The sequence below is a fragment of the Vigna angularis genome, chromosome 7, assembly GCF_016808095.1.
Source record: "Vigna angularis cultivar LongXiaoDou No.4 chromosome 7, ASM1680809v1, whole genome shotgun sequence".
NCBI lineage: Eukaryota > Viridiplantae > Streptophyta > Magnoliopsida > Fabales > Fabaceae > Vigna > Vigna angularis.
In genome coordinates this window covers 4,381,046-4,403,485 of record NC_068976.1, presented here as the reverse complement: position 1 = coordinate 4,403,485, position 22,440 = coordinate 4,381,046, and the positions used below count along the sequence as shown (strand labels likewise).

The 22,440-nt window shown below is 33.5% G+C and overlaps 1 protein-coding gene across 1 annotated transcript; it reads right to left on the bottom strand.

Moving 5' to 3' along the window:
* Positions 1–3,987: 3,987 nt before the first annotated feature.
* Positions 3,988–15,404, bottom strand: LOC108338612 (L-arabinokinase). The gene is made up of 29 exons (XM_017575602.2): positions 15,242–15,404; positions 14,905–15,012; positions 14,420–14,488; positions 14,223–14,306; positions 13,572–13,648; positions 13,139–13,205; positions 12,322–12,379; positions 12,142–12,209; positions 11,999–12,061; positions 11,228–11,281; positions 11,027–11,129; positions 10,842–10,951; positions 10,615–10,734; positions 9,775–9,831; positions 9,466–9,632; positions 9,221–9,362; positions 8,930–9,013; positions 8,447–8,572; positions 8,113–8,243; positions 7,948–8,029; positions 7,599–7,686; positions 7,277–7,320; positions 7,065–7,160; positions 6,905–6,981; positions 6,268–6,465; positions 5,807–5,972; positions 5,335–5,406; positions 4,775–4,978; positions 3,988–4,299 (listed from the first exon to the last, which is right to left on the bottom strand). Exons 1-29 carry the CDS (start codon positions 15,347–15,349, stop codon positions 4,132–4,134), a joined length of 2,991 nt encoding a protein of 996 aa, XP_017431091.2. The 5' UTR covers positions 15,350–15,404; the 3' UTR covers positions 3,988–4,131.
* Between the last annotated feature and the right edge of the window lie 7,036 nt (positions 15,405–22,440).

The following is a 22,440-nucleotide window of genomic DNA, read 5'->3' as shown; positions in this document are numbered from 1 at the left end:
TTACTAAAAGCATCCCGATAGTTAAGACCATACTTTCAGGGTCATCAAGTAGTTTTGAGAGCCGACCACTCTATATTGAAGATTCTGAGGAAACCATATCTTGCTAGGAGAATGGTGGGATGGCCAATGGAGTTATTTGAGTTCGGCCTACGATTTGGGCCACGTAGATCAGTAAAGGGCCAACACTTAGTAGAATTCTTGTTGGAGTTACCGACGGGGGAGGTAAGTCTTAACCGATCATGGATGCTCTTCGTAGATGGGTCATCTGATAAGCAAGGAGGAGGAGCCGATGTGTTGTTGGAGTGCCCCAATGGCTTGATGGTAGAGTAGTCCCTCATCTTTCGTTTCAAGGTTAGCAATAATCAGCCTAGTATGAAGCTTTGATTGCTGGCCTAGAGCTTGCAAAGGATCTTGGAGCCACTATGGTAGAATGTAGAACAGATTCTCAACTCATGGTCAGGCAGATGGATGGAAGCTTTCAAACGAAAGACGATCAATTGCTGCAGTGTTTTCATAAGGCTAAGGAATTGGCCAAGAACTTGTTAAGTTGGAAGTGAAGCACATACCATGAGCAGAGAACGCGTGGGCTGATAATTTATCTAAGTTGGCGGGTGGAAAGGCAAAACGACAGTTGTTCTCGATAATAAGGCAGGTGTTAGAAAAACCATCTATAGAATGCCTAACGATTAAGACTAAGGAAGAAGAAGAAAACTAACGGGAAGAGGTAAGAGTGTTGATGAGAAAGCAAGAGACTAGGGAACATGTACAATTGACAGAGGCGAAGAAGATTGCTTGTTATGTCTTAGATGGAGATGAACTCTATCGGCGAGGATTCACTACGCCACTTTTGAAGTGCGTTAAACCTGACAAGGCGAAGTACATTATGAGGGAGTTGCACGAAGGAGTTTGTGACATGTACACTAGACAACGGACACTTAGAACTCATGTTCTGCGAGTTAGGTACTACTGGCCGACTATAAAAAAAGATTGTGCAACTTTCGTGCAAAAGTGCAAGAGCTACCAGGAACATGGAAACAACATTAACATACCACCCATGGAGCTACACCATATCATTTCCCCTTGGCCCTTTGCATAGTGGGGAATGGATACCATGGGACCATTTCCGATTGGGCAAGCATAGAAAAAATTTATTGGTCGCGGTTGATTATTTCACTAAGTGGGTAGAGGCAGAACTGTTAGCGATGATTACAGCGCAACAGGTTCAGAAGTTTGTCTAGAAACTGGTATGGTGCTTTGGTGTACCGAAGGTAATGATTACTTATAATGGATGTCAATTCATTGATAAAGGGTTAGCAAATTTCTACAAGGGCTTAGGAATCAAGCATGTCACCAGTTTGATTGAGCACCCTCAAACGAACGGTTTAGCCGAGGCGTCAAATAAGATAATTGTGGCAAAATTGAAGAGGCATTTGGGAGAAGCAAAAGGCGCATGGGTGGATGATTTGCTTGACGCACTCTAGGGGTACTAGTGCACACCGCACGAGACTATAGGAGAAACTTCCTTTAACATCACGTTTGGGACAAGTGTGATGCTACTAGTAGAAGTGGGGGAGCCTTCTGTTCAGCGAAAACTGGAAGACTTGACCATCAAAGAACAATAGTTGAGAGCTGACCTAGATGTCTTATCAGAACAAAGAGAAGTCGTGGTTGTTTGGGTTGAGGCTCAGAAGAGGATGGTGCCACGTCGGTACAATGCAAAGGTAAGACCTAGGCAATTTTGAGAAGCGAATTTAGTCTGGCGCAACACTGGTGATGCTTAGAGAAATCGCAATTGCGGGAAACTAGCAACGAATTGGGAAGGGCCTTTCAAAATCCTTGAAAGCCTAAAGAATGGGGCTTACCGATTAGGTCACCCGAGCGGAAAAATTATCCCCAACACATGGAATGCTTCGCATTTAAACTTTTATTTCGGTTAGATGCTGTGTAATTTTACGATAAATAAAAATAGGAGGTTTCAGGATCAATCATGTATCCCAAGATACTCTTAGAGGATGCTTTTACTTTTCTCGATGATCAGTGAGGAGAACACTCTAATCGAATCGGAAGAAGAAACCTAGGAAGAACTCTCAAGTCTTCCTAGAGTTAAATCGATCAGTGAGGAGAACGCTCTCATCGAATCAAAAGAAGAAACCTTGAAAGAACTCTCAAGTCTTCCTAGAGTTAAACTAATCGGTGAAGAGAATTCCCCCATCGAGTCAAAAGAAGAAACCTAGGAAGAACTCTCAAGTCTTCCTAAAGTTAAAATGATCGGTGAAGAGAACTCTCTCATCGAATCAAAAAAAGAAACGTATGAAGAACTCTCAAGTCTTCCTAGAGTTAAATCGACCGTTGAGGAGAACGCTCCCATTGAATCAAACGAAGAAACCTAGGAAGGACTCTCAAGTCTTCCTAGAGTTAAAGTGATTGGTGGGGAGAATGCTCTCATCGAATCAAAAGAAGAAATCTAGGAAGAACTCTCAAGTCTTCCTAAAGTTAAACTGATCGGTGAGGAGAACTCTCCCATCGAGTCAAAAGAAAAAACCTAGGCAGAACTCCCAAGTCTTCCTAGAGTTAAATTGATCAGTGAGGAGAACGTTCCTGTCAAGTCAAAAGAAGAAACCTAGGCAGAACTCCCAAGTCTTCCTAGAGTTAAACTGATCGGTGAGGAGAATGCTCCCATCAAATCAAAAGAAGAAACCTAAGCGGAACTCCCAAGTCTTCTTTGAGTTAAATTGATCGGTGAGGAGAATGCTCTCATCGAATCAAAGGAGGAAATTTAGGAAAAACTTAGAAGTCTTCCTAAAGTTAACCGATCGGTATATACATAATCAAGGAAAGCGAGAACAAAGATAAAGCATGAGGAAGGTGTGAAATATAATTAGTAGGAAAGAAATAATTAAAGAAGTGTTTAGAGAAAAAGAAGTTAAAGAGGAGTTAAGAGAAAAAGAAAACAAAAAGAGAAGGAATTTGTTCAAAGAAGGGAAATTTTAGAAAAAAGAATATAAAAGAAAAGAATAAAAAAGCAAAAAGAGAGGAAGAAAAAGAGCTAAAACTAATAATAAAGATATTTTATATATTTGTGCAAATATTATTTGTCTATTCAATAATAATGTGAAAAAGAGTTTTACACTTCATTTGATATCAATCAATAATATTATTAGCATGATTTTAGTTCTGAAATAAATAAATAAATAAACTAATAAAAGAATGATATCTAACATGGGTATGATGACTTTCCTGAAAAAATTGTCTCATGATAGGAGGAAGATCCTTGAACAAAGAGGAAATAATATAATAAGAGAGATCCATATAATGTTATACTTTCTTATAATTCTTATTATATGTTAATTCAAAATTATCCAAATTAATTATCGATACAATTCCTCCTTTCACCTTTTAATAAGAGTTTAATAATGCACAATGCCTTACTAAGTCCGACAAGACCACAAGATATATTAAGATGTTGAAAATATTGGATAAATTAAGACAGGGCTACCCACTTGACAACTCCTCAGAGTTTAATTTGGTTGAAATTTTCTCTCCATGACAATATCATTGTTGTTGCAAATCCTAAGAACTAGAAAGAACTAGAAATTTTCCAAGCAACTAGGGATGATTGTATGTATGGCTGTAAATTTGATGCAACAGGACAATAATCATGTCAACTTGAGTTAGCTGAACCAGTGTACAAACATAACCAAGAGGGTCTTAACCTTAAATAAATATCACCCATCTTAAAACTCCTCAATCCTATATTAAAATATGCTTAGACAACATACTCTGATAATATATTAATACCACATTATCCTTCTCATTCATTATCTCACTTATATTTTATCTAAAATTATTTTCAGAGAAACTTCCATACGGTTTATGTTAATTTCCATTTGGCTTCAAATAATTTTGATACGCGGGAATACAAGGTACATCAGGAAACACCCAAACAAAAGTTCAAATAATGTTTTTTGTTCACTATTTACGGCCATATAAATTTTAGTAAAAAAAATCATTATAAGAAAGTGCAAATGTTAAATAATAGATAAAAATGGTTCAAAATGTAACGAAACTGTACATATTCCGTGAAAGATAGTGAAGGTAAGAATTCCTAAGGTAATGGACTATAAGCCATGATCAACTGCTATTTTCCACTGTGACTGCAGCATCATCATCACCCGTATTAGCCTTTTTTGGGGCAGCTCGACGGCGTATTTTCAGGTACCCAAATTTTCCAGCACCTGGTGATGAACCCTCAAAAAGAAAAGGCATATAACCAGTAGCTTTCTTGTATCTCTGCTGAACCTGCATCAAAATTCGTTGTAAGATTCAGACTGCAAGTATTTCATGATGTCTCACTATGGCTAAGTTCTACAAAGATAGAATCAGATGCTACCATGAGAAAACAAACAGCATTTACAATGAGAAAAAGTTGGTTTAAACATGCTTTTAGTTATAGTTTTTGCAAACTATTGAAAGTTTGTTTGGGTAAACTTCTTAATAGATACTTAAAGACAAAAAATGAAATAGGCTATACATAAACTAATTAAGTTCTACAAATAAATTTAAGTATTAGTTAAAAACCAACTTTTAGAAAAGCTAATTAACTTAAAAAAATTATTTCATTTTTTTCTTATTTATTTTCCCTTGATAGCATCTACAGAATCTTTATTCAAGTAGAATCTTAATCATGAAAACCTTACTTACCTTCTATCCACAAGAGATGTTCAGTATTTTTAGTTATGATACTGTATTAATTTAAACTCATTGAAATGAATACCTCAAAAATGTGTTCACTGCTCTTGAGACAGTTTCTACCAATTACACAAACTGTTCCGCCTGAACCACCACCAGTTATCTTGGCTCCATATAAAATCCCACCTTCAGATTTAGATTCTGCACTGTGCTGCAACTCTTGCACTAAGTGTACAAGCCTATCTGTTCCATCAGAGCCAAGTCCACAAGCACTGTAGCTGTAGTGGCACTGCATAAGATAGTTAAAACTCAATTACTTTCCCCCATTTGTAGTTTGGTATTCTTCAATTCCAATGCCAAAGTTAATATTCAAAAAGGGAACAGGAAAATAATTTTCTATCAAACAAGTAATAAGTCTCCAATTAAACAGTAAATAATATAGACATTCAACTAACTATTCTAATCTTCCTGTTTATACAAAGAATGTTAAAAGAAAGTGAATGATTTATCATTGACAAGACATTGTTCATAATATGATAAAAATCGAGTTTAAAATACTAAAAATAGGAACCAAAGCCAATAGTATCCCGTGTTCATCGAAATTTATTATCATGGTAAGTTGATCAACTGAAGCTGTAGATGTACCTGATATAGCAGTTCTCCTAAGGATGCAAGCTGATAGGTTGAAGATGCAGATGATAGAAGTGCCTTGAAGGTCTGCACAAAAGATGATGGATAAATAATTAAAATTCAAATAATTATAATAGAAAATATGATATATACTTGTATCATGATACCAGGTGAAAGTTACCACATGAAAAAATATGTTCTTAAGAGTCAACGTCTCTTGTAGAACGTGGATTAGGTGTGACAAAGTATTCAAATGTACCATCCTATGATCTACATAATATAACAGTTATTTGCCAAATATAATGGCTTGACTACATAATTAACTTTCCAAAAAAAAAAAAAGACAAAGACAAATTTTCTGAAGTATAAAATTACGACAGGAGAGTTTTACTGAGACTTGTACATAATAATTGGGCAAAAGAATGCAACAACTAGAACAAATCATGAGTTACTTGAAACCAATTTAATGCTTTAATGAAGTCCTAACCTTGACTCGGAAGTTTTCATAGATTGGATGCGTTGTGGGAGCTTTAACTACGTACGTACGCTTCTGATCAATAATAGTGACAGGATCATTATGATTTTCATGTTGCTCTACAAATGCCTCACCAACAATGGACTCTGGAAGAGACTTAGCATAAAGAGCCTCAAATCTGCAAATAAAAAATGAATAATACTTGAGTTCCAAAATTGTAAGGATTAGTATTGATATCTAACAGAGCAAGTTGATGAAGAAATTGAAAAGGTCAATACAATGTTTAAGCATGATAATGATCCAATTAACAGATAATGAGACCATTTTATAATACTCCTTGAAGCCATTGGATAAGCAATCGTATGGTGATTATAGGTAAGTATCGTAGTAGTTCTATATGCAGAAATAATTTATCTGACATAATAATCCACTCGTGATAATTTAATTTATGAAAAGGAGAAAAAAGGATTTACCTATGAGGTGGCAAATTACATAAGTAATCTAAGGAGGCTTCTTGTTTGAGTAGTTCTAGATCATCTTGTTCCACTTCATCATAGTTCAACCCATTAGCAGCACAACTCTTGGACAATTCCTCAGAAGCCTTGGCCTTTATCATCTTCATACCCATAAAGGTTCCAATTCTAACAGAACCATAGTCTGCACCTCCAACGCTGAAATAGACAACACTTACGATAGTTCATGAACATGCCCAAGATAGAATAAGGAGGACTAAAACAGGATATTCTTGTTAAAGCATAGGTTTCTGCTGCTCTGTCAAGTGCAATCCTTATAAAACTTATTTAGGGTAAGCAGAAACTTTCACTATTTATATCTTTACTCCCATCTCTTTCTCTCTCTTTTAATGTATAATAGATGCGAGTTAAGTATCAATGGTTCCCTCCAAGTAGAAACTGTCTATCACCACAAGTGAGTGGCAGTTAAAATATCTTGCCATCATTTTTCCTCATATTTCCCGAAAGACAACAAAAATTCTAGTTTCATTAACACAACCAATAATTACAGCATCTTTACTCTAGGAAACCGAAACTGATGGTCACAACAGAAAAAGATGTATGCAGGAAATTTGGCAAATCATGATAGATCACAAACCTGTGTCTTATTCCAGAATCAATTCCCCAGAAACGGATATGGCTGGGAATGTCAACAAGACCAATAATTTCCGCAGGCTACAACAATGAAGAGCAGTACCATGATATAGTGTATAAAGAATAAGAAAATATAATTTTAGATAACTCGTAATGATGCTCACCTGGCAAACCATAGCAAGAAGTTTGTTGGCTTCACCGCATGCTGAAGCCATCTGGTCCATGACTCCGCAAGGAGCTCCTACAATGTGGTTTTCCACCTGATGAAAATTGTAAGAGATCAATTGAAATTACATCTGGTGGACAATGCATGCCAAAGATAAAATATAAAATCATAGGAAATCAATGTGGATCAGAGTAATGCATAAAGTCCAACCTTCTGGCAGAGTATGGCCAGTTCCCTTGGGCTGATATTTAACCCTGAGTTACATAAACAGAGAAATTAATTTACCCACATGAAAAAAATTGGACCTATTTAGGCATTCAGTAAACACCAAAACGGTATCAAGATCAGAAAAATGAGAAGGTTCTCTTTTCGATAGAAGAGAATGAACCATTGATAAAAGAGATCTCCTTTGTGAAATCACTTTGAAGAAGATTAATTTTACTCGATGTGAAGTCGCATTAAAATGACCAAAAATAATGAAAGAGTTTACATTTTAGTGGTTGAATATTTAACATAACTGAAGCATAATTACCATGAGCAGCTGCAATAGCAGACATACTAGCAACCTCCACAGAGGCAGAAGATGATACACCTTTCCCTTCTGGAACTGCAGATGAAACCTACATATTTGTTTACATTGTCTACATATTAGAATATAAAAAATATGGAGATAGAGTAAGTGGCACAATTATAGGCCAGTACAATTGTTTCAACATTGCACTAAAGGAGGCAAGATACTCCCTTCGAGAACCGAGTTGAATGTGAAAATCATTGGCAATAATGTTATCAACACCCATGGGGAATGTTATCAGCATTCAGTAAGATATTTTATTGTTTGGTAAAGTGAAGTATCAGTAACACAGGTTGAGAAAAGGAGGTACCAGCATGCTTATACTATCTTCAAATCGAACACCCAATTCAGTCATTAAGACCAAAATAGAACCTGCTACATATGCAGCCCACCTGTGATAGTTATTCATATTAGTCTCATGGAATGCCAGACATGCCTTACTCGTATAATAAAATCATGCACAAGTGCTACCCACTTTTGGGAAGGATCTTGAGCAAAGTATTTCTTTGCTTTCTCATATGTGATTGGTTTGCCTTCTTCCATAAAATCAGACAAATCCATGTCAAATGTTGGGCCTCGATTGCTCAATTCTGATCCAAATGATACCTGACATGATCAAGATTCATTTAGATCACACAATAAGAAAGTCTAATTATAGAAAAAACTGCAAGGAAAGATATCCAGCTAATGTTTGTAGTTTTATCATCAAGATTATTCACTTCTCAAGCTTTGTTGTTACGCAAAACTCCAATCAAGTTGTCAATGTGAACTTATAGTATATAGAAATTTCCAAATGTTCTCCAACATACGATTTGCAAGACAGCAGTTGGATTTCCTCCTTTGTCATTCTGCCGAGCTTCAGCATGTTTCCACAGCCTATGTTTACTTGGATGGATTCTTTGCAAAGCAACATGACAGGCTTCCTTAATTGGCATCTACAGAAAAGTGAAAGAAAGAGAATAAAAAGGCCTTAGTGAGTAGTAGTTTTTATGAATAACTTTGTCAGTTCTGTAACATTTTCAGGCTAAACTAATCGTAGAGAAACGTGTCAGTCAATGAGTTGAAAATAATGTTTAGCACTGTACATTTCAGTTTTAGTAGCAGTAGTAGTAGTGTTATGCAATACAGTAGTAGCAGTTGGACATGTAATACGGTAGTACATATTCATCATGCTAAACAATAGAGCTTCAAATCTATAATAATGTATTATTATAAACGTTAAAGTATGTGAAAAAGTTAACAGTTGAAAGTATATGTAATGAACACTAAAACCCTTAGGAGAGTGATTCAACCTGCAGCACAAGACTTCCAGAATAGTCAGCAATACCACCCATAACATCTAATCTTCCAGGAGCTCTCGTAACAAAAATGTCCTCCTGTCACAAGAATAGAACAGTGTCAAAAGTTAAAGAACAAACAGCAAAAGGTCTTCAAATTTAATAGATAATGAAGTGTACTGCCATGGTAATGTCATAGTAATGAGATTTCATCATTATTTCAATCATTAAAAGGATTGCTAGTATCCATTGAGAGCTCTTAGGGTAAAAGAAAAAATTGATTGACCACACAAAAATGATTAACACCTGCCAGTTGAAGAGACTGGCTGCAGCCTTACGCTCCCGCCTTTTGTGCTTCTCCTCTAATTCAGACAGGCTATGTAAGAATGCCATAGTATCCGGAAGTCCTTGAACATCTCCATGAAGAATGTCAAAGTTTGCAAAGTCCCTGAAGAAACAATACAAGGAAACAAAAAGGAGACAGTTATATTATTAGTTATTAGGAAACAACCAACAAGATTATACCCCTGAAAAAGTAAGGTGATACCCACGGGCTCAATGCTAAGCTTCCATCATCGACAGGGGAACCAGGTGTCGTGGGCCCAAGTTGGTCTTCTGCAGTTGTATACCATTCTGGGATTGTAATGTCTCGGCCAGAGGCCCTTTGAAGTTGATACCCAAGAACTATGGCATCACGCAACCTTCTAGCACCACTAAGCTGGATATTACAAGTCAAAATTGAAATGAAAATTCAAAATATTATCACTTTCAGTACATCTTCATGAAAGCAAAGTTGGCCAAGGCTGGAAAAGTTTAACAAAAGCCAACAATGCAAAAAGTTATATCCAGAAATTGTTTACCTTATCTGATGCATAATTTTTTCCTAAAGCTGTCTCCTGCAGGATGCGTGCTGCTACCTACATTTTCAAATGTTTTATAAAAAATAATCACTTCTTTTGGAATGATTAAAAACATCAATGGTGACATAGATAGACATGATCAATGTGGGGAAAGGAGCAACCCTAGAAAAATTTAAACATCCGAACACTAATTGGTGGATGATTACAATCCAATAAAAAGATAAACAATTTATTATTTCAGTCAAATTACAGAAACAGATCACAATGTTGAAACATCTACCCCGAGCAGTAAAATTACTGGCAATGACAATGCTAGGTTAAATATTACCTGTCTTATTGTTGTAAATGTCTCATCAGATAAATTCAGAATAGTTATAGCTTGAAAGATTTTTAACTCAAAATTCTAGTGTAGGTTGTTACAAAGGAGGGCCAAAGAATTAGCTTTATATGTTACACTACAACTGGGTCCTTTGAGATAAAAAGTGCATGGTTCAGCCCATTTGAGCTCCGATTGTATTTGTATCTCCACTGCAAACTTTCTTTTCTCACAGTTCTTTTAACTTCTGAAAAACTAATGTTACTATTACCCCATAAATCATGTTTTTCCTCTTAAACAGTTTCAATTCATCATTCAAACAGACACTTTGTGGTCATGAGACAAAAAAGGAAGGTTAGAAATTTCTATCATTCCTAAAATAATAATTTAGACAAATTAACTTGATTCTTATACACTCTATTTCTTCAACATGAGTCCATACGCTACTCCTGCCATTGACCAGACGTTCCACAACTATAAATATAGTTTTTGAAGAGTTGATTAGTAAAAGAAAAATATAGTACCTCACCACCATTAATGCCTCCTTCATAGCTGGGTTTCAAACTTAACACTCGTTGAAGATAAGGTCTCCAATGACCAGTCAGTAAATCCCTTCTAATCATTTCAACACCACATTGATAATGCTAAAAAAGAAAGATAATTTTGTGTAAGGCACTCTAAACAAATAACATTGAAGCAAAAAGAAAAAAAAAAAGAAAAACAAACCTAACAGAGAAAGTCAATAAACTACCTCAAGCATATTTCTCAAAAAAGGTTCTTCATTGAAATAATCTCTTCGTACAAAGACAAAAGGGCACTTGTATGCCAAGGCCTCACTAACTGTGCCATATCCAATTTTCCCTATAATAACAAACAGCAATTAGAAACTCTTTCATCTAATCCATTTTTAGTTGCAACAATGTGTTTTATACTGACCAAGCATACAGTCAGATGCTGCAATAATGTCAGGTGTATACGCATCTTGAGCAAGTTTTATGAAGTTAGGTGGAAGGTCATCACTTTTAGAAGCACCACAAACCTGGATCGTAGAAATAAGGCATCACAATAATACACAAGTACAATAAATGAACGTTTTAAATGAGACAACGATACATAGCAGACTGGTTGAAGAAGTACCAGGCACAACCAGCCAGGCGGTAAGAATTCCTCCTTTAGCTTCAATCCTGATGGCTGGAGACAAAACATAATAGAGGAAAAAGTAAGATGAAAAGGTAGTGACTCTGTTTCAAATCATTAGTCGAGTTCCATGCCCCAAAATCCAGAAAAGTGTAAAATTTACAAGTGCATGGTCAATAGATTACAAAAGATCAATAAAAAAATCAGAACTGACAATAAAATATACTGCAAAATATCTTTACTGGAAGTTTAGACTTTTATTATGAATTTGTGTTGGTGCCAGAAATGTTAATTAGAACAACACACGAATATATGCACTGCTGATTTTACAGAATACAAAAGAGTACCCACAGTTATATCAAAAACATTATTAACTTCATGAGGAAATAATCAACGCACATATGATAACTGAAATCAAGGATAGAGTGATACATAATACTAATTATTATACATGTACTTTAATCATGAGATTTTAATTGAAGCTTCTGTTTTATGTAAAAAGATGGTCATGAGGGAAGATAACTGCAGAAAAACTGAAAGAATGACATCAGGAATAAGGGCATCACACTGTTTTGCATTTGATACTTAAGTAGGACATTAAAATATCCCACACAACCAAAACATATCACTACAACAGCATTCAAAAATTCAAGTACATGAACAACATCGTATCAAGAAAGTCAAAGAGACACAGATAGCAAGCAATTATTACAACCCATACCAAGAAAAAATCAAGGTTTGGTCCTTAAAAGAGGAGCTCTAGATAATTACCTGCCCACCAAAGTTTAGAATAACTAGTTTCACATCATCAGTTACCCCAAGTTCCTTCCTCACCTTCAACAAGAAAAATCACAAGCTCAGATTAAGAGATAGGACATCGTATCATAAGATTCATCTTGGTTTGTAAGGTATACCTCTTTTGCAGATTTGTGCAACCTCCTCACAACGAGAGGGACATCAAAAATATCCCGAAAAGCGGGCACTGCAAAAATTGGAGATGCCAAATTCTATTTAATCATTCCCATATCCACATCAAAGGGGATATTAAATTAATATTAGGTTATTGCCATGAAATTATATAAAAATTGACCTACTTGGGCAATATCCTGGGAGGCGAATAAGGAACTCGCAATGTGAATAGTCCTCCGCTATCTGCAGCAATGCATATTCAATTACACTTATTTATCATGTTTCAAGCACAAAGCATAACAAGTGAAAAAGGACAAAACTAAGAGCATAATTTTCCTTTTAAAAGTTTCAGCCTATTCTTCTGCTTCATAGTTATTGTTGGAAACAAACTAGGTCATATCTGTACCCACTGCAGGGTATCTGAACAATTACGACATTAGCATTACAAACTAAGAACATAGATGACTTCCAAATAAGTCCACTTTCTAAGATAGTATCACAGCCTAGCCTAATGAGATATGTTAGGTCTATCATACCATCCACTATTGGGTCTCTATCTAAAATCCCACAAATATCTAGCCTCACATTCAAAATGTTCAGGAATGAGAGGATGAGTTGGAACATCAACTAGAGATATGGCCTAATTATAGTCTATAGGTGGGTGCAAACCTCACATTACAAGACAGTTTATGAGGTTAGGCTAAGCTTGAAGTCTACTTTCTAAGAAATTTTAACAAATAAATGTGGAGGGGATGTAGAGATGAAGCATTAATTTATTTGTGAATTCTTTCATGAGTCTTCAACAACCTTGATAGTTGAGAAAAATTGAAAAATAACTTGTAAAATTACATATTTGTCACAAGTTTTATACAAGTGACTAAATGCTGAGCATAAAAATTCCAAATTCTGGGACAAATCAGAGAATCAACAACTTCTATAAATTTCTCTCGACAAACAAAGATATGAAACAAGATAACTTGCTATATGAAGAAGATTTATAACCTCCCAAACTATTGAACGATGATTTAGTCCAGCAGCCATGACATACTCTGCATAGATGAAGTCCCAACTGAAATCACAAAGACATGGAACAAGACTAAAAATGGGCTCTGAACAAAAACAATCACTCTTGGACATACATGTACATTTAAAGTTTCAATTGATACAGGCAATAAAGTAGAAAGTATATGCATATCCCTGTAAGCAACTTAAAGTTGATCTATGACATGCATTTGGAATACTGAAATGATGATAAAAATACCCTAAACTGAGATGATACATAAAATTCATGAAAATATATTTGTCAGCTAAATTTTCTGAAATCATAGGCAAACAACTCCTGTGCTTCCTACATATAATGGTCTTCCCTCAACCAATTACTGTAAGAAACAAAAGAAAAAGAAATTAAAGGATAATGGAGGTGTGCATACGATACCTGAAATTGGTCACACAAACAGAGCGAATGCCTGCATCCGCTGCTGCTCGACATGCAACTGGGACAACATCCGAGACCTGTTTTCTCGTGTTAGCTTTACAAGGATCCACCAAATATACAATATACAAATTTTATTTTTGAGGAGGAAAAATTCATGTTCTTTTTAAAAACAGTTGTAAAATATTTAAAGTTTTTTGGATAAGCTTTTGGGGAGAAAAATGCAGAATCTGAAAATAATCAGATCTTAGATTTTTCTTAGAAGATAGGAATGTATTTCTGAAAAATAAAATGGTGATAAACAAGAGAAACAGTTGTGAGAAAGAAAGGGAGACTGTTTTCCAGACAAAAAAATCTTGCTGAATTTAAAATTTACAAGTCCTATACCTAATTTTTCTAAGAGATGGTAAGTAATTTTTCCAGAAAAAGGGGACAAACCCAAACAAACTACTTTTTCATAATTATAATCAAATGCAAAATTACTTCTGTTACATAAAATCTTTATCAAACAATCAATTTTTTAACCATCCTTATAACTACCTTTTTCAGAAGTCCAAACTAATGTGTTAGAAGTTATTATAAGCATTATGAATTAGTTATCAGTTTCCCTTTCACTTTTGTTTCCAATAAAAAGGGGAAGAAGATGTAATGTACCACTAAGTCAGCTTTAATAGAGTTCAACCACTCAGATTCTTGAGCCAAGATTTTTGCACGGGGCTTCACTGCTGTTTCAGAATACTAACATAACCACAAACAAGCAAGGGATAAGCAACAGAAAGAAACAATATTAAGGCATCTACCTCAAAACTCAACAACTATAAACAATCCAAAAGGCAATGGCATTGCCATACCTTAGCCAAAGAGGCAAGGCGATCAACGGTCAACGCATCTGCCTGAACAGCTCCACAGTCCAAAAGCACCTATTTTACACAGATGGATAAACAAACATGAACTTTATAAGCAACCTCTTTAAAGCATTGTACATGTACACAAATTGAAAATTCTCACAAACAGTTCGATCTGATCCGGGTTGCTATCTATTGCAATTGGGATCAACATGACACTAAAAGAAACTCCACCGAAGAACATTAACAACCCTTAAACAACATTTTTTTAACAGCACAGAACTCCCCTTTTTCATCAAAATCATGAAGCTTCCAAAAGCAACAAGGATAGACTACGATCCACAGGTTACACATATGCGTTTAGACATTACTTCTTCCTTAACAATCATATTAATTATTAACTAGATTATGAACACTGTCTTTCGGATAGCATTATAAAGAGACTTTAAAGATAAAAGAAATAGATAAATAAGCAAAAAATTCAAACTCACTTTGCGAATGAACAAGCGAGGAGACTGTATTTCAGTGGTGAAAACAAAATCAGGAGCACCAGTGACGACGTGCACATCATGCCCCGCGAGAATCAAATGCCGCACCACCTAGCATACAATTCGAATAATAATAAAAAAAACACTCCATCATAACAAAACCAAAAAGAAAAAACTACCCCCACAAAACAGACACAGAAAAAATCAATTTTTTTTTCATTTTATACCAGATGATCAAGGCCAAAACTAAAAACCCAGAAACAAAAAGCAATTTTTAAGAATGAAAGATAAAGCACCCATTTAATTAGAAAAACAAAGGTGTCTTGGCATAGACAGAGACCTCAGTAACTCGAGTGGCATGGCCAAAACCATGACCAGTGACATAATACGCAAATACTAGGTGCTTTGTGGAAGCTGAGACTCCGTCACTCTCTTGCTCGATCCTCATTTTGCAGTGATTCAACTTCTTTCAAAGTCTCCAACAAGAGAATGATGGTACTGTATGTTTCAGATGATAAATTGGTGCTTTTATTTATATATTATCCATGAAGAATGAATGAATGATAATTAATTAATTAATTAATTAAACATTTATTAATCACCTCTTTCTGTTATTGTTATTATTTTCTTTTTATTCAATTTTGTTACTTTTCATAAGCTATTTCATCAATTTTCTTAATTTTAAAAATGCAACAACAACTGTTATTATATTTTACGTAAACTAGAAAGGTTGATTTAAAAATTGTAAACCTTGTTATCATTAACTATATAAACTGTTATTATGTATTAGTTATAAATTCTATTATCAACAAATTAAAACGGTTATATTTGTTTGGTAATTATTTTAATAAATAGAAAAGAATAACATATTATATCTTCAAAAGGAAATATAGTTAGTTAACATTTTATTAATAGTGATGAAATTACTTAAAATAAATAATAAAACTACAAACAACTAATTCTACATCAAAATGGGCTTTGTTTAAATTAAATACAAGGATATTTTTTAAACAATGATATAAAATAAAATTGAATAAATTAAAATTTATTTATATACAGGTATATTAAATATGAAAAAAAATTGTTTATTTTAATCCATAGAAAAAATTAGTCGCAAAGTATACTTTTTGTAACATTCCAAAAATATAGTGTAAAACCATATAATAGGAACATCGCATTCATAATACTACAGATAGTTCTTACAAAAAATAGGACTATGGCCGAACGACCTTACTAAATAGCAGGGAGTTAAAACTGTACAATGGCTATAAGTAGAACGAACGGTTTACAAAACGTTTCCATAAAAGAAGAGGCCAACAATTGGCCGAACGTCCTAAGGTTCAGTCTTCACTTCCACCTCTTCCAGTGCTTCTTCCAGCAACTCTTCTACTTCTGCTCACATCCACACGGATGATCATTACAACAGGACAAACGACCGAACGTACAAAACGGACAAGACAGGAAATAGGGTAAGCTTTATGTAATTTAATTCATCCAATAAAACATACAATCTTCATCATTCAATCAAACAATAACCATCATAATTCATACATCATGGCATGCAAATAACGACCACTTGACTCTGATTGTCCGGACTGTATGAATTCTGTGTAGCTACGACGTTCGTGCACCCGTGGAAAGGTTATCTGGAAAACCATCAAAATTATCATAGCTGGAAACCCAACCCGCCACACGGGGTTAGCCCTTCATCCCGTAGCTGGAAACCCAAGTCTACATATGAGTTTAGTCCGATAGCTGGAACCCCAAGCTATACGCAACCAGGCCTCCTGCTATTCTCACCACATGCGCCACCATTCTCTACTTGAGACTCGGTGACCATTAGAATGTCAAGATGAACGACAGCTTAGTCTGACCACATTCATACTTTACCATTCCAATACCAATTCATGAGATATTCCTCCTAGAATACTCTTTCATATTCATACTCATTTCTTCTACATCATATTCCATCATATTTCATTGTCAAAACCTCCAACTGAACCAATTTGACTAAAGATCCCATAGGATACTGAATAACGAACGTTAATCTTCAAACCAAAACAAGACCGAACACTTGGAGTGGACCGAGATGTTTCCCAGCTCAAAACAAATCAAACCGGGAGAGTTACTATCGAGGTTGTGAAAGAGACCGAATACAATGATACTTCTCAGGGACTGATAGAATCGAACGTTATTTACAAGGTGAGCTGTTTCATTAAACTGACCCCTGAGAGTTTAAACCGAACGCAACTAAGCCTAGGCCGAGTACTAAGACTCTAGGCCGAACACCATTAGAAACTGATATTGTATGACATCAAATAATAATAACGGACATAATTATATGAAGAAACTGAACGCTATAAATACTTAGCTTATTTATGAGTTTAACATCAAGGAGAACGAGTGTTAGTCGAAGACCGAGCACTATAGAGACCGAACGCTATTGGTATTGGCCGAATGCTCTTATTATAAAATTAGATTAAGGAATCAATGTCGAGCGCTTGGTTTAAGATCGAGCACCACTTAGTACGAGCACTTGGTGTAAGACCGAGCACCACTAAACTTATAGAATAAAGGCTTGATAAATATCAAATACCATTTAACTAGTGTTCAAGAACGAACAAAATATACAAATACATATAAATATATTGAAGTTTACAACCAAACACCAAGGAACGAATATCCTTGGTTGAACTCTTATTTACAGATATAACCAAAATGGAAATGCTAGGTCCTCAACTGGAATTCTCTTCAAATGAAAGAGTCCAGTTCCAACCGAGTCCACAAGAAAACCAAACACTATATCGAACGAGCGATGGTCTAATACCAAACACTTATTAAGAACGAACGCTACTGAAAACGAACGCTTGGTCCAAGACCAATTACTCAAGTATAACTGAATGGTCAATACTGACTCTCGATCACAGTTTACATAATACAGTAGAGTATTACAGAATGACTCTCAGACAACATCCCTACCCATTTCATGGCTTTCATTAATCATCAATACTTTTAAATAACATACAATATTTCATCATCAACCAAATCATCGAACACGATATCATTCTCGTTTCTCATATTTTGGATTCATATACTTATACAACCAACAATGCAGTAACAACCATATTTCATATTCATTCAGCATTCAACGAACATGCATCCATTCAAAACAAGAATCTTAATCAAATTATATAAGCTTCCCTTACCTCTTAACATGACCGAACGCTTCCAGATATGGTTATTGGTTCACCTCTATAAGTCCTTCTACCCTCAACGCTCAAAAATTTCCAAAACTAAACCAAGTAAAAACCAAAACACTATCAGAACCACTCAATTTAGAAGGATGATCAACACATGAAACCAGAACTTGGTTTGCACGTCCAGGAAACCGCACGGCTGAGTGAAGAGAAGAACTTACCAGCTCAGCTTCACAAACCGATCGGTTCAATCGAAAGCTCTTGACATCGGAAGAGTGAAAATGGTGCCTGAGTGATGATCGGAAGAAGAAACTATGAGAATCCTTAGAGAGAAGTAAGAGCTTTTTAGAGAGAAGGAGGAGAGAATGAAAGTTTAGAAATCTGGAGAAGAAGGGTGCATGCAGAAAGTGGCGTGAATTTTTAAAAACTTTGAGTTTTACTCTTACCGTCAAAGTCGAACGGCTACTCAGCTGCTTACACCTACCTCCCACTATCTGATTTTCAGATCCCTTTCCTTGACACGTGTAATTCACTAAGATGGGATTTTTAGTGAATTTTAATGGGTTTGACACTTTTTCCCCGATAGCATACTATTCTTTGTTACTTTTTATAATAATAATTTTAAAAATTATATAATTTTGTTAATTAAATGTTGTATCCTATCTTTAATAAAACGATTGATTTCTTATCATAACTAACAGAAAACTGATATGTTGTCGGTAGAATTGAACATGGAGATTTTAAATTGATAACTATAAGCTTTTTATTCATATTTATATTTTTAAAAAATAAATTTGCATATTTGAATCTTGAATTTCAATTTTTTTCTTACAAAATCCACTACTGCTACTTTTCCACATCCATAATTGTTTTAGAAGTTATTTCATACTAATTATCTTAAAAGTTTTACAACAAACATTATTCAAACAAATTCAAATATGTAATGTGTAATAGTTATATAGAGCAAGAACACTTTACGTAGTAGTTATTATTATTCAATAAAGGTATTTTGGCTAACGAAAACTAAATTTGCATATTTGAATCTTGAATTTCTCTTTCTTTGAGAAAATCAATTACTGGTACTTTTACACATAGAAGTTATTCCATGTTAATTATCTAAAATTTCATTTTTCTTAACTTATTTAAGTTATGAAAAATAAGTTTTTCTTATCTTAAAAGTTTTTCGACAAACATTATTCAAGCAAATTGAAATATGTAATTTGTAATAGTTATATAGAACAAGAACACTTTTCGGAGTTTTTATTGTTATTATTAACTAAAAGAATGTCCTCGTTATTTAAAGAATTATTAACTTCTTACATTATTTTTATTATTATTAATTATTAAAAAAAAAGCTATTGATAGTAAATAAAAAAAAGGTAGTGCTTTGTAACAAAATATTATATCCTAATATATATCACAAATAAAAATTACATTCATATTATAAATTTTAGTTACATAATGTAAATATTTATTTCAAACATTACACGTTGTAAAATACCAACGTTATATATATATATATATATATATATATATATATATATATATATATATATATATATATATATATATATATATATATATATATATATATATATATGATGTCAATTTATTTATATAACCATTTAGATTACTAATTTAATCCTTACTTTATTCTTTCACAAACAAAAAATATTTAATATAGTTTTCATTTTAGTGTTCGTAGAAAGTTATTATATTTATTTATTGTATTTAATATTCATCAGTATTTTTATATAAAATATCTATTTAATTACCCACATAAAAATAGAAGCTACTTTCAACCAAAACAAAAAAAGAAATATCTACATCTCCGGATTATAACATTATTTTATTTCTAAAACCATGATATTAATATGAATTATTTAATGAAACATATCACATAAATAATATGTTAATATAATCCATTCGCACTATACCCAAATTGATATCTAACCAGATTTAAACATTAAATAAAAAATTGTTATTATTTGCATCGTCAATGTAATTATTTAATTAAAAGAGATTTAATTACAAATAGTTAGAATATGAAAAAAAAAAGGTGATGATGGTGTTGAAGAGATGTGGATGGATAGGGATGCACGGATGCGTGTGAATTGAGAGTTCAGTTGCGTCCAAAATTTGTTATGATATGATATGGCAACGAGTTCATTGTCTGCTTCGTTTTGTCATAATTGCTGTTTGAGATTGAATAAATGAAAGGTAGAAGGACAGTGATATCATTGTTTTCTTTATACGAATGTACCCAATATCATCATTATGTACTGTTCTGCAGGGTACGTACATTAGAAAAGGATTTGTACTCTTATGTTATGCAGCACTTTAGGATAAAAATTAATAAAAGTAATTCTGAAAAGGATTCTAAATAAAGGTTTCTCAGACAGAGGCTTAAAAGGGTAAATAATGACGCATGTTTTACAATATTTTAATTCTACCCTAAGATTCTTGGAACATTGATGACATTATGTGTTGTGTTTCGAAATGGGAATTTTGGAATGTTCTGTTTGATATGTATATTTCGAAGGTAAAGTGCATTTTGGATATTCTGTTTTGGTGATGAATTATTGTTCAGAAGATGATATAGTGAAAATATTAATGTTGGTGTTGGGTGGTCCAGATTGAATGTTCCATAACTTAAGAAAATTAAATTGATTTTATAAATCGTTAGGATAAGTAGTAGTGGTGATTCTGAACCAAAAGTACGGGTGAGATCAATTGTCATTGTCTTTGTATAGTGGAGTGAACTTGGGGGCACCAATCACATTAATGATTATGTCCAAGAGAATTTGCAACAACAAAAAAACATAATGTAATGTAGTCTAAAGTTTGCATATTGTTATTTTTCAGTGTTTCCTTGATAAGTTATTAAGTGTTAATACTTACAGTTGTGAGAAATTGAATTTGCAAATTTTAGTAGCTTAATATTTTTTTAACTAAAATTTTCAATTAGTATACAAGTAACTTTCATACATAAATTGAATCACAAATATTCAAAATTTGAATTGATAAAATGAATACGAAAGTTGTAAAATGCAATGTTAAATGTTGGGACTAGACTATACTTGAGTACTAATATGAAATCTGTTTGTTATGCATAATTGCATTTTCAACATTCCAAGTTCTATAAAATAGTCCAAGTTATTTCATTAATTTTAGCCCTGTAAGCATTAAAAAATAATCAATCAATTCCTTTATTACTATATTTGATTATTGGTTTAAGAACAAAATTATTTATAGCATAGAGTGTATTGTTTGATAGTGTATCAATGTATGTTTCTTTTATGTCCTTAATTATTTAGGTAACTCTTACAAAATAATCATTGTAAATATAAATCAATTAACAATTGATTCTATAATCTCTTTTATTGCGTATATTAATCTTTATAACATAAGGCACTTTATATGAAAAGTTATTATATAATCTTAAAATTTTAAATATTTTTTTTAATTTTAAGATAACTAATATCATAGATATAATTATAAATTAAAGTTATTCATAATTTCATATAACAATTTGTTCCTATAAGTGAATTATACATGTTTCCTGAATAAGATCATTCAATTTAAATTAACAAATTAAATAAACTATTGAAGTGTTCATAGGTCTATTAAACCATCTATCACTATATCAGCTATAGATGATATATTACTTCAATTTCTTCTTAGCTCCACAAAACACATATTAGAAAATTATAAAGCATATGTGTATTCAAACATATAAATCACTTATCAACACATAGATGATCCATCATACCATTTAGTGAAACTCAACAAACTAGATTGTCTAACGTTTATCAAAGCTTAAAACTTATTTTTATTAATGATTGTAGTTAAAACTCAATTAACTACAATTAGGAAAATTCTAGTTAAAACAATGAATTTATTCTCAATTATAATCCAAGAAAACTAATATTTAATGTTTTAAATGTGGTTGAAAATGTGATCATTAGTAAGCATTGCATCACTACCAAGAAATGAAGCTTCTTCTCCTCTTCAAGCTTTAAGTGCTCAATTTCATCCAATTTTATATTCACCTAGATCTATCCAATGAGGATGAAGCCTAATATCATCTAATCCCAATCAATCATAGATAACTTCATAGTCATACACACCACACCAAAAAAAGAAACATTACCCAACCTTTATCCCCAAAAGAACGAACCTTAACAATATAACACCTAAACATGCTAAGGTTGAACTCAAATCTTTTTCCTAAACCTAGAATTTTTCCATTTCTTGATTCACCTCAAAACTCTCAATATACCATCTCAAAAACCTTAACTAAACTTAAGTTAGCCCCACCAAAGGCGTTGTCACCCTCAAA